The sequence below is a fragment of the Nilaparvata lugens genome, chromosome 13 (genome assembly GCF_014356525.2).
Source record: "Nilaparvata lugens isolate BPH chromosome 13, ASM1435652v1, whole genome shotgun sequence".
Lineage (NCBI taxonomy): Eukaryota > Metazoa > Arthropoda > Insecta > Hemiptera > Delphacidae > Nilaparvata > Nilaparvata lugens.
The window spans coordinates 17,344,265-17,358,095 of NC_052516.1; the positions used below are offsets into that span (position 1 = coordinate 17,344,265).

Consider the following 13,831-nt stretch of genomic DNA (forward strand, 5'->3'; position numbering starts at 1 on the left):
TAGGCAATTCTCGTGGTATTTATGCATGATTAAAAATATATGTTTTGTGAAGCCAGATCTTATAGTTTAGTTTTAAAGATTTCATCTTGTGACTCCACTATGATTTCTAAAATTTTTATTCATTTTTTTTCGACTAAGTTTTCCAACAATAATGAAACTATGTTTAGCTTGCAGCCAACCATTTTCGTTCATCCAACACAATATAATTAGACGAATGGTTCACTAGGCCTGATATAAAATTCTAGAACCGTAGTTGAATTGTGAAGTTTTTTTTTTCATTATCAGGTATCAAATGTGTCATGGTACTCATTCAAATTTTAATAGACTGCGAGCGACTTCAACCATAAAAATTACACAGCGTCATTTTATAAGTGATGAATTGTATTTCACATTTACATTGGCAGTTGAATTTATTCAAACAACTGGAAACTATCAAAGTCATCTTTTAATATCCCTAGAATCCATAAAAAAGTAGTTTTAAGAGATGCTTCGAAATTGTAATATTATAAGTAGTAGGCTATAGGCCTATGCAACGTTAGAAGACAGTCTACTAACTTCAAGCTATATGGACTGAAGGCTGCTGTTTGGGAGAAAATGTACTAGAATTTGTCTCAGAGACACTATAAGAATATTCGAATACTATAAAATAACACTATATGAATAGACACTATAATTTATGAATTAATTCATTATGTTGTTGATTAAGAGGAGTATCAAAATCCCATTTGAGAAAGACATCAATTTCTCGATAATAAGTCTTGAGATGATTGTCTCATAAATTGAGTTCAACACTACCTACTGTTGTTGATGTAAGACTGTTCAATTAGGTATTATTAAATGAGAAAACAAATTAAATGCTGTCTACTGTACCTCCCGAACCCTTGTCAAACTTTGACAGCATTTATTCATAATTTAGATTTTCGTTTTCCGTTCAATAATAATAATAATAATTATTATTATTCATTTATTAGCATTTGAAAAAATGAAATTTCCTAACTATCTCCATCTGTAGATTTTTTTATGGTTTGTCATGTAAATTTTTTTAAATGTACGGTACGGAAGAACAAAAATATTCTGTTCCTCTTCACAAATTGGTTTTATTTTGAGCTAGAACTTACAAATATTAGGTGACAAGTTTTCCCTCAAACAAATCAACCTTCAACTTGATGTTTTAAGCGTCAAAATCTGAACTTTGTGCAAAAGAAACAAAATTTATCTATAAAAAGTATTTTTTTTCCATTCTATTGGAAAGGTTTCAACTTCTTGATATAAAGTTTTATTAATTCTTTGTTAATAATATAACTACCGTACATAGTTGTTTCCAATTATTTCCAATCCTTGTTGATTTTTTCACTACTTTGTATTAGTGTGTTTCTTCCACAGTTTCTTTCTAATTATTTCCTCGTCAAATTCAATTCTTTCTGGATTGTCTCCCACCTCATTCCTCTTTTTATCATTCTCCTATTAATTTCTTCTTATTTCCTTGTTGTAATTAGTATCCTAGCAATTTGATATTCATTTGGATAAATAAAGACCTAGCTATTTGTTGGAAGTTAGTTATTCAAAAACTAGGACTGTATTTATCAATCTTACTTGGATTTGAGTTGTTTGCTATAAAATTATAGCATAAAAGTATATAGTTGAGAATTATGCTGACCAAGAAATAATATGTGGTTCAAGTTATCCTCAAGTAACGTTCATATTTATGGCCTCCCACAGATCTTACAAATTCAACTACGGTATTTCAAAGCAGAAAATGATATAGCTTTTAATTTATTAAGCTGAAGTTTTTAAAAACTTTCAATATCCCAACCTAATGGTCTAATTGAGAGACAATTCAGTGGAATTGCCAATTCTATTTTGAATGAAATGGAATTGACAAAGTAATCAGTGTTTCTCACTTATGGGAAAGTTTTAAACTATTCAATATGTAAGATGGTACCACATTTAGACCAGTATTCTATTAATTATGCAGTGATTGAAGGGTTATTTAAAATGTACAACAAAATAATTACATAGATACATAATGATATATTTAATTCACCAATTAACTATTCAACTGACAACAAATATCAGTTCTAGTCGAAGATAAAAAATAAATAAGAATCTATAGTTTGAAAGTAAACGAAGAAAAGTTCTATACAAATACAACAGATTTTTACAGCGCTCCATAAACATTTAAACAGAGCTTTGGTAGATATTTCTGCAGATATTCCATCGATACAACAATTTCTATAATATATATATAAACAACTCTATCAACATTTATATAAACTAATAATATTTAAACACAATGATCAATTTAGTGTAGTGTGAACAATGACAACTACCTGACGTGTATTCATTTCTTTGTCTTTTTGTTTGTTTATCTAAGTTACTCATTATTTACACATTCATACTGCATATACGAGTACTTGCATGTAAAATACAAACAGATCATAATATTGTTTGCAAATTACCCTAGTTACTTATGTACATATAGCTAGCTAATCGGATTATTTACTTTACACCATACGTAATATAGATACATAATATGCTTAGTTATCAAATAAAAAAAAAAAAAAAAAAATACAGAGTGTTTCGAGACTGAGTGAGCTTATGTGTCTCATAAAATATTATGGAAACCTCATGTCTCTCGTGAAAAACGACATGAGAGATAATATACAATGACATCAACCTTTTTCTTGCACCAGTATTATGAATCGAAATTTGGGGAGGAATATAGTTTTGGATGTGTCTGTTGGTCCTTTCCCACTCGACTTGATGAATAATTATTATTGTGAATCATTGAATTTTAAATGAATTATGAATTTATGACTCTATCATTCTCATTACAATACTCAACTCATGATATGAGAATTTGACAATATTTTTGTCATTAATCTCTTAATCAAATTTGAAATTTTCTACAATTGCATTTTTAAATGGGATGCTCAAATAATATTGTTAGCAGATTTCCAAACATCCACCATTTAGATATTAGAAGTAGAATATTTAGGAGTTCCTAGATACAGTACACTGATAGATTGATTTCTAGACGTCTGAGGTGAATACAAGGTTGTGGTCCAATTTTATGTACTTCACGAAAAATTCAACTTATGACACAAAGCTTTCACTTTGAATTATATTCTATTTTATTTGAATTTTGAGTTTCTTCCAGTAATTAGATTACTGACTTACCTAACAAACTAGTAACATTTTTCAATTTTTTTTATAGAAATACTGAATTATAAAATTCAGTTTTTCAAGTAATTTTGAAGGGACCGCCACTACACCCACAATGCTTATAATAACCCTGAGTTATTTTATTTTTTTCTCAATTATGATGAAAGAGCACATGCGCTGAATACTTTGATGCAGATATTCCTGAAACACTATAAAATTCTAATAAAAACTGTGCATTGGTTTGTTTCGAGCGAAATGAGAATTTAGGAGAAATGAAAGTATTGTCAAATTTATTGTAGATCTCACAATTTTACTCCATGTCCATTTAATCTGAAGATTTCGCTCTCAATTATTATTAAAATTTATCAATTTTCTAATACCCTACGTTATCCTATCTACTACATACAATTTATTCTATTCACGGCAAAATCAGAAGTGAAATTTGACTAGAATAGTGAAGAAAGGCAAAGCTGAAGTTGAGATAGCAGAATATTTATTTGGTTCAGATTTTAGGCCATGAAGATTGGTTTACATGATAGTTTCAAAAAAGTCACACATTTGAAGTAATGTATTACAATATAATTCTGTTTTGGAAGTATTGAATACATATTTAAAGCTCGGGTGACAATATATTTTTGGACAGAGAGGGATGAAAATATAGGAAGGGATTGATAAATATATTTATCCTACTTTTAAGGCTACTCAGCTTTGCAATTTGGATACAGATAAGCTACATTGAGATAGATGCCTTTTAACACAGAGTAAGCTCCAATTTTGACACATTGACAATTTGTTATATTGTTAGACGATTAGGAAAATAATCCCCCACCCTAAATGGTGGGAGAACTGAGTTTTTGGTATCGAACGTAATTATTATTTATACATTTGAAAAATACTAACTTCTAAAAAATGGAGCTAATGTTAGTGCTTGTTAATTTTATTTGTGGAAACACAATTCTATTCACAAAACTGAGTTTATAGATTAAAACTGAAATAATTATGATTTTTATAATAAATTAGTCATCGATACTATCATGAACATAAGACAGGTTCTAAATTCGATTTTTATTTTACAAATCAGACAAATTCCCATTTATTCCTATAGGTACTTATTATGTGAATACATGAAAAATAGTTACCTGCTCAAGAGTTATCTATTCTCCTCAATTATTAATAATTATCAAACTGGCTCTTCCAATTTTCACTTTAAAGTTTCAGTAAAATTATCCATTTATTTTAAACCAATAACCAAAGCAACTTATATTTTTATGCATGTAGCATATAACCCATATTAAGTAGCGTATTCAACATTCTTTAATGGTTTTGTAGCCTCCTTCTCATTTGAAGTAGAGATACAATTGAATACTTCAATTTCAACTTTTCAAGTTTAGGTACGGTACCCATTCAAGTTTTTAATTCATGGATTCTGTAGAATTTATAATTTTGACAGTGTAAAAGACTTCATAGAGCTAGAGAAATGTTTTGTCTACAAAATACTTATGAAATGTCTAAATAGTGAGCCGTCCGTACATTTAGGTAAATTAAAAATTAAGAGAAGAAAAAGGAAATAAATTGAGTACATACTATTGGTCACACACTTTCAATTGAAAAGGTATTGTATTTTTGTGCTGCAGGACATGTAAGAGAAAATATAAATATTAGTTCGAATATCATAGAAAAAAGAAGATTTTTGCCTGTTTTACCTGATTAATCCTGTTTTCTTTGTTTAGTCGACTGTTTTTATTATTAGAAAACATTTCTTATAGTCTTTTATTTTGTATTGTTAAAAATATTCACTATCAGACAACCCTCATTCGATTTCATTAAAACTAAAATTAAATAAAAAATTTACATTTTCGATTTCAATTAGTTTCAAAATTAACGTTTCAATTTTTAGTCTACATTTCAATGAGTTTGCAACCAGAATATTTATTAGTCTATGAAATTACATAATTTGATACAATAATGCTTCCTGCATTATTTGAATTTATTCATATTGATTGTTGAATTGTTGAAAGTTAGTCAATAAAAATATGATCAAAGAAGGATGATTAGTGTGAGAGACAATAATTAGAAAGCAATAAATTTCTTTTCTTATTGCCTTATTAATACCGATTGTAACATTGTACACAAAATAATAACTATTTCAAGCTGACTGACAAGGAAGTTTAAAAGTTTTTATCGACTAACGAGAAAATTAGTGTACAAAAAAAAAAAACAGAAGAACCATTCTTCTAAGTAAAAACACAACTAAGACATTCAAAATCTACTTGACATATAATTATCATGATTTTCATAGGTGACCGGTATGTACAACACTCATTCGTCATCCATTCTAAATTCACACACTTATTAAATTCATTCTACCCTATTTTTTATAATATATCCATATATAACATACAGGATTGTTAACACACCATTTATAATTATTATTCTGCACACAAATATTTCCAGCAAGATTTACAAATAAATAATATAGTTATTTATGGTACGGTAATAACAGTTATTAATCAAGTTCCAAGATAAAAAAAGGTCTCATGTTGACAGAGTTTCTGTTTCAGTTGTAAAGTAAAAATTTATAATGATTTCAAAACTAGAAGATTTTTATCTGTTACGTTAATTACATTCATTTTACAATAATAATTAATATCATTATTATTTCAAGAGCCTTATTTACAATTTACAATATAATTTTTTCATAATAATTTCTTTTCTATTATTTTTTAACACACTTAGTTCTAAGTTTTTATATTATTGTGAGGCATTCAAGAAGATTTACAATGTATGTATATTTTTCATATAAATAAGTCACATCTACATTAATTGATTCATTATTCAAGTACATCAACAACTTAGTGAATGAACGGGCTTTGCGCTTACGAATAATAAAAATAGTTTTACTATTTAATCTCTATCATTGACTGTACGCTCACATTTTTTATGCATATTTCAGCAAACTTCATTGTTGACTCATCAAGATTTGAAATCGATTTATTCTGTTTATACATCAATGATTTGTGATCATTAATCAGTGATTTTTGAAAGTTCCGTACCCAGAGTTTTAGATCATCTAGAGTATTTTTGGGTTTTGTCAAAGGTATCACTCAAAGTTGGATACTAGAGCTTTCCCTTCAAATGGTTTAGCAACCTCTTTTGAATAGTTTATCAATTTGTTCAAAAATTCACGAATAACTTGATAATTGAATCACTAATCAAAAGTCTTAGTGGGAAATTGTTGGTGAAAAATATTTTTTTTTGGAAGAGGAGTTCATACCTCTTTGAGAGAGATTACTACTGGTTGACAATAGTCATATAGATAATATTGATAAGATTATTGATAACAACATGTACGGATACATTCAGTTGACTAGACACTTGAACTAAAATAAAGTATTGAGGATTGTACAGGATCAAAGAATTTTGATCTTATCAATAAAATGTGATAGTAAAATAAATTATTAAATTGGAAGTTGAAGTAACTATTATGTTGGTAACATGTCGTTGAAATCACATCAATTATATCGATGTGATAATTTCATTTCCTTAATTATCTGTTACATAATAAATCTTTAAGAAATTCGTCTGTTAGAGGTGGGTAGTCTTCGTCCTTTGAAGTCTTGTCCAGTGAAAACTGTAATAAAAGAGCAACAAATAGATATGAGTTTAACAATAAATGATTCACAATTATTCACGTATAGAGACCACTGTAGGGATAGCTTCAAATTGATTGAAAATTTGAAATTATGACACTTCCTGTTGTGTTTGTTGGGTCGATGTCAAACGAGGCAAACGACAAAAGAGGTCTGCTACAGTCGAGGCCAGCAATGGTAGAGACCTGCGACATTTGAGGCCAGCGACCATAGAGGATTCCTGAAAAAGAGTCCTCAAATGTCGCCTGTGTCAGGCGACAGTTGAGGTTTCTTTAATTTTTGAACAGCCCCGACAGTTGAGATCTGCGACCGCAGAGGTCTCCTAAAAAAGAGTCCTTAAATGTCACCTGCGCCAGACGACAGTAGGACTGTTTTCCAGTCCTCTACGGTCGTAGGCCTCGACTGTCGTCGGTCTCGACCGACCCCGTGTTTGTTTATCAATGTGTCAATCATGTCAAGGTAAATTATAACTCCTATGTTCAGCAGGGTATGGTCACAACTATAACACAAGAGGTAGGTAGTAATAGACTAGTCTTGAAGTTTTGCCCCTATGCAAATACTCAGGAAACTTTCTATCACATTTCTCTGAAACTTTTCAATGCCTTGCCTGTTAATATAATAAATACCATTAAAAATATTCACGAATAGAGTTAAACAATTTCTGTTGATGAATCCAATTTATGAAATAGAAGAGCTCTTTAGTCATAGAGTTAACAATATGCTTGATCAGCATCTATTCTTATGAGTGAACCAGTCATATGATTATGTATTATGACTGTGTGGTATACTTAAGCTGCGTTTACACCAAAGCTATTAACAAAATGTTAATAGCTTAATCCTTATAGATTCTATTAGATTGAACATAACTTATCATACACATGATAAACATATATGCGTTTGTCAAGTTCCGTTCAATCTAATAGAATTAATAAGGATTAAGTTATTAACCTTTTTGTTAATAACTTTGGTGTAAACGCAGCTTTATATTTTTATAGAAATAAGTCTATTTTTATGTTTGTAATTTATTGTGATGACTTCTTGTTTGTAATTAGGATTCGATCTATCATTGACATTTTTGTAATGCAATTGATGTTCTCAATTAGGTGCTGCAATAAAATATTTTAACTTGACTTGACTATAAGATATATAGGCTACGGTAGACAATTGAGGATTACTTATAAATTCCTTTTGAAACCTCTGTTACGAGAGGTAACATGTGAGCAATCAATCAGGCGATTATGATAACATAAAAAGTAATTCCAAAAAATAAGACCACACTCAGATGCTGGGTCATCATATCTGCAAATAAATTCCATGTATTTTTGGCAAATAGCTTTAATTTGAATGTGAATAGATTACAGAGTGTCTACACTTGAGGATTGGTCTTGTGGGGTTGTGCTCCAGAAGTTCAAAGGGTGCAACTGTTGCAGAAGAAGGCATTGCGTATTATTCTGGTGCAGCTTATCTAGAGCACAGTAAGCCACTATTCATAAGTGGATTCACTTTTCATGGGATGGTGGCTTTCAAACTCCTAATGAATGTAAGGAAGAATATTGACACTCATCATTGCAGAGAAGACATTCACAGCTACAATACAAGATCAGGATAGACGTGCCCTACACATGATTAAGTAAAATATTGACAAGTCCTGGCCACTTATATCTGAGACTTTTCTATATCCTCCGTTAGGGAACTACCACTTGCTTCATTCAAAAAAAGATTGGAGAATCTCATTTTAAAGAATCCCATTTATTCCTTTTCTGAGTTCATTCATCTGCCCGTGTTAGGTTATTTTTAGATTTATGAATTGTTATGTAATTTCTCTTGTTTTTGGTCTGTTTTTATTAATTCTCATAGTTCTTCATATCCCCAAATTCATATTTTTATAATGTTTGTTATTTTTTTCTTGTAATAGTTTTATTGATGTTTTTTGACTTCTTGTTATAGCTATTGACGTTTTCTATTGCATTGTATATTGTCTTAATGGAATAAAATTATTCTTATTCTCACCGAGCGCACACCAATACAGCAATAGCGATGAGATTGGCCGCAGATTGAGAGATGGTGTGGTGGGGGGGCCATGAGGGGTATTAGCAGTTGCAGTTGGGGTTGTTCGCCCCCTGCGGTCCCCCCTGCTCGGTGAGTCGGGTGCCCTTTGAGCCGCTCAACATGTTGTTCGCGTCAGAGTCCAAACTTTCCGACATTCGGTCACAGATTATGTCCACCAGTCGCTCGAATACTGCCTACAACATCACAAAACCAAAAAAAGAAATATTATTCATTTCATTCATCATTATTCATTTCATTCATCATTACTCATTTCATTTATTTCAAGGTTCGCTTGAAGTATCCAGCTTATTTATTCAATAAACGTTTCTTCTATTCTATCCTATCCATATTCATTTCATTTATTTACAATCAAAAATCATTATTACAATAATTATAATATGATTGGGAGAAGACAACAGGCATAGCCCAAAACTGTCTTTCTCCCAAATTTTCCCGAATACAGGCCTATCAATAAAAATATAGCATTTGTTCCTACATTTTCTATAACAAGGGGTTTCTCAAGGCGATTCTCTCCCTTCAGGTACCTTCTCCATTGCGGAGATTAGCTATCATCATTGCAATTTTTGCTTGGCTCACTGCTGCTCTAAAAAGTTGATGTGTCTTGCAATTCAATGCTGCTCTAGTTTTTTCAACCACGACATCCTTCGTCCCACTGAACGTTTACCATAAGGTAGTTTTATGTTACCTCAGCTTTTTATAGTAGAATAGAGATATGTGGAATAGAATAGAGATTGTATAGTAGAATAGAGATTTGTCTCTATTTACTATTATTTTACTATTTTCTTATTACTATACCAGTACTATTAATAATTGTTCGTCTCTGATAGAAATTGGCTATGATTCAAGATATCTCGGTATACCAGATCTAATATTAGTTATTGATCCATGCTAGTAATCATCAATTATACCTTAAAATATATTTTAGTCATCAAGAAAATATACATTATGTCTCAAAAAAGGTTAACAGCCGACCTATTCCAAACTGTGTAAAATTAGGTTTTGAATCCAACGAATATACATTTTCCAACTTTGAGCGCTCATAAAAAGTTCAAAAACGTCAAAGGAACAAATTATATGAATGTTAAATATCTACCTCTTTCAACCATATCCTTAGAATTGGATTTTAACTTGTAGTTTTCAAATCGATTTATCTCGGAAACTGAGGTCGATAAATAAACAAATTTCACTGGATATTTTTTGTTGCAAATTTAATGTCGAATCTATGGTCTTCGGCTGTTACATCTTTCGTGATACACCATTACCACCTGAATGCCAGTGAGATTACTGACCTTAACATTAATGTTTTCTTTGGCGGAGGTCTCGAAGAACTCAATGCCGAGCTGCTCGGCGAGTTGCTTCCCTCGCTCGAACGAGATGACTCGCTCGTCCTCCATGTCACATTTGTTGCCTACCAGGATCACCTGCGCGTTGTCCCACGAGTACGTCTTGATTTGTGTTACCCTGCAACGCAACACAACACATCAAGCAACACTGTTGCTAAGAAATTATTTATTCGGAATGAACAAGAGGAGATTACACTGAACATACAAAGTTGCCATGCAATGTAACACGCAAAGCCGGTTGCACAAAAGCTGGTTAAATTTTAATCGTGATTCGTTCCACGAGAACCAATCAGAGAAGCCGTCTTATCAAAAAGGCCTTCTCTAGTTGGTTCTAGTGGAATTTATTTATTTAATTCATTGTGTAAAAATACTTGACATTAGGAAAGGCACAACAGGCTCATACCCAAAACTGTCCCATTTCCAATTTATACTATACTGGCCAAATCAAAATGTTGGCTATGTCACTTTCACTTTTCAAAATACAATGTTCTGTAAAATACAAATTAATAACGGTTAAAATTTAACCTTGTGCACTTGCTGGTTGCGTTCAGACTTGCACATGCAAGCCTCAAGTGTTTCAATGGCACTTTCCAGATTTTGATTTTCGGCTCATGCATGATCTGACGTGCACTTGCAGATAATAAACGCATTCAATGTGATCACACCCTAAGCTGCGTACAGACTTTGGCACCACGAACTTTTTAATATCAAAATGAACTTAATTCCGAAGTGAAAAGTGTAAATTTAAAGTATTGTGTTCACTATAACCTTAGTGTCCGGTTTCCCATTAGGGAACTTTGGACTATATACGGCGAGGTGGAACTACCCTTGGGTCTCCCACCATTCAAAGCCATACGCTAATAATAATAATAAGCACCACGAACACGCCAATTTCACTTTTCATCAGCTGATTATATCTGCATTTGCACAAAAACAATACAGAACCGTTATAATATGCGTTATAATCAGCTGATGAAAATTGAAATGTGCGTGTTCGTGGCGCCGAAGTCTGTGCGCACCTTTAGATTGATGCCTTTGAATGAACAGGAAGAACAATAGTACTGAACACACAAAACTGAACACTCTTAGGCCCGGTTGCACAGAAACCGGTTAAATTTTAACAGTGATTAATTACACGAGAACCAATCAGAGAAGGCCTTTTAGAAAAGACGGCTTCCCTGACTGGTTCTCGTTAAATTAATCACGGTTGAAATTTGACAGGATTTTGTGCAACCGGGCCTTAGAGGGATAATTTTGGAATTAACAGGAAGGAAAATAGACTGAACACACAAAGCAACACTGTTAGAGAAATGACTAGAAATGTTAGGAGAATACACTGAGTGTTTCAACGAGGATTCAACGCTTCATAATTTATAATTTCATTAGAAATACTCATAATTCAAGACATAAACTTTCTTACATGGTGTATGAGATGAGTGATACCATAGAGAAACAATAGCATAAGTAGATATCCCATGGTATAAGGCGTTTATGTCGCAACTTTTACTGTTATATCAAGCCGATTACTGTTGATTATTGTCCAATTTTACTACCTATTTTGTTGGGGTAAGAGTGTATGAACGGCACAATATGAGATGCTACCAGTGTCACACAGCTTCACGGAAAAGAGTTACATGAACTATCGGCTTGAGATAACAGTAAGAGTTGCGACATAAACGCCCTATATCATGGGATATCTACTTATGCTATTGTTTCTCTATGGTAATACTAAGAATAAGACTAAGGTTGAGGTGGAGTGACAGAACCTGTATGATCTACGAAAGTGAGAGACTCCCAAGCATCTTTGCTGCTTATTAAGCACTGTTGAGTATACGAGCAACATCTTTGACAAATATAATGAATTTCTAGTTTGTTAAAACTCAATTTGTCAGTTAAGTTATGCAATTAAAATTAGGAATCATTGGGAGTTAGAGATTAGAGTTAGGTCAACATTCAAAACCTTGCAATTAAATGAATTAGAGAAAAATTCGCATATACATATAAGAAATACCCTCTCAATCCTTTCAATATTTACACCATTTTTAGGGACTCTGAAACTTTGTTTGTTAGGAACAGATTTGAAGCAAACTTACCAGTCTTGAACGCTATTAAATGATTCCTCATTTGTGATATCATACATTAGAATAAATCCCATTGCTCCTCTGTAATACGCCGTCGTTATTGTTCGATACCTTTCCTGTCCTGCTGTGTCCTGTAAATATGGAAAAAAACGTTATTTACCTGTCAAATTGAAAAAAAAATTATCACGATTTACAATAACTGCAAAATCAATCTTACAACGGATATAGAAGTTTACAGCTCCAGTCAAAACAAATCTAATTGGAAACAGATGAAATTTACAGAATAAAAGCAACGCTTTACTGGAAAAGAAAGTATAGGAATGGAAATTCAATCAATACTGACTAAACATAAAGAAAATACCAACAAGGTTACAACTTTTTCTGTGAATGGCTGCCAGGCAACTTTCGTTCATGATATGGTAGCCATGAAGGGGATTCCCTTTACACTCCTCCGTCACAATTTGGTCTCCAAATTCTTCTGAACATTTTTCTCTCAATATCATCGAACATACAAATCCACAAACGGCCATCAATGATTTTGATTTGAAATGATTTTGGAAAACGGTAATCTTCCAACCGAGAGACTTCAATGCACATACTCTCAACTTGAACTCTGCATGTAGCTGTAGGATACATCCACTAAAATAATAATGATGCCCGGGAAATGTTTTATGATTACTTTAATAATGAATACACCTCTATGATTCACACAGAGCAGTGAATGCTATCGCTAGTGTAAGGTTGGAACTTTGAAGAGCATTTTCCAGAAGTAATCCATTGAAAATTGACAGTTCTAGATGCAGAATCAGTACCTAGTTCTACAGTTCCTGATAAGTTATAACAATACTTATTATTCACATTGAGCTATTTTGAACAGTTCACTCTCTGGAGCAAAATTGTTTCGAAATGGTCTACTTGACAGGAATGAGAAAAATTCATAGAAATGTCAAAATAAATGGAATTGCAAAAATGCTCTTTCAAGGTTCTACTAAAAATAATGTATTTTCGTCAGAAGAACACGGAAAATGCTTATAGAAACTCAATAATAAGAGTTCTAGGGAGAGATCACCCTGGACCTTCAACTCATCAGGAACTTTAGAACCACTGATTCTACATCTAGAACTGTTAATTTTCGATATACTTCTGGAAAATGCTCTCCCAACTTCATTCACACTGTCATCGTTGTCTTATATCTTCGAAATTCATATTCGTTGTAGAGATTTAAAATATTGTGAAAATATACAGCTGGGGACACACCTGTACCAGTAATGCATCGTTCCGATCACATACGTTTTTGAAGTATCCCATTCAAATGTAACTAATTAACAATGTAACTACATTACACAATATACGGTAGTTACTGTACCCACTCCGATCCTATCACGGATGACAATATCTAATGTGAAATGGTGCATGCCACACATGTCCGTCATGTGATCTGTCCCACCATCACCAACCCTGAGTACAAAAAAGGTATGTATGTGTGTGTGTGTGTGTGTGTGTGTGTGTGTGTGTGTGTGTG

At 32.2% G+C, this 13,831-nt stretch overlaps 1 protein-coding gene across 4 annotated transcripts in view; it reads right to left on the minus strand.

Annotated features, from left to right (window-relative positions):
• Nucleotides 1–3,137: 3,137 nt before the first annotated feature.
• LOC111047884 (ras-related protein Rab-3) overlaps nt 3,138–13,831 on the minus strand; it is a 46,199-nt gene continuing 35,505 nt past the window's right edge. For all 4 annotated transcript variants that reach the window (XM_039439957.1, XM_039439955.1, XM_039439956.1 and 1 more), the window contains 4 exons: nt 12,322–12,440; nt 10,175–10,346; nt 8,826–9,058; nt 3,138–6,796 (listed from right to left, as the gene is read on the minus strand). In XM_039439957.1, coding sequence (XP_039295891.1) covers nt 8,906–9,058; nt 10,175–10,346; nt 12,322–12,440 — 444 coding nt within the window. In that variant the 3' untranslated portion in view covers nt 3,138–6,796; nt 8,826–8,905. The remainder of the gene's footprint in view (nt 6,797–8,825; nt 9,059–10,174; nt 10,347–12,321; nt 12,441–13,831) is intronic.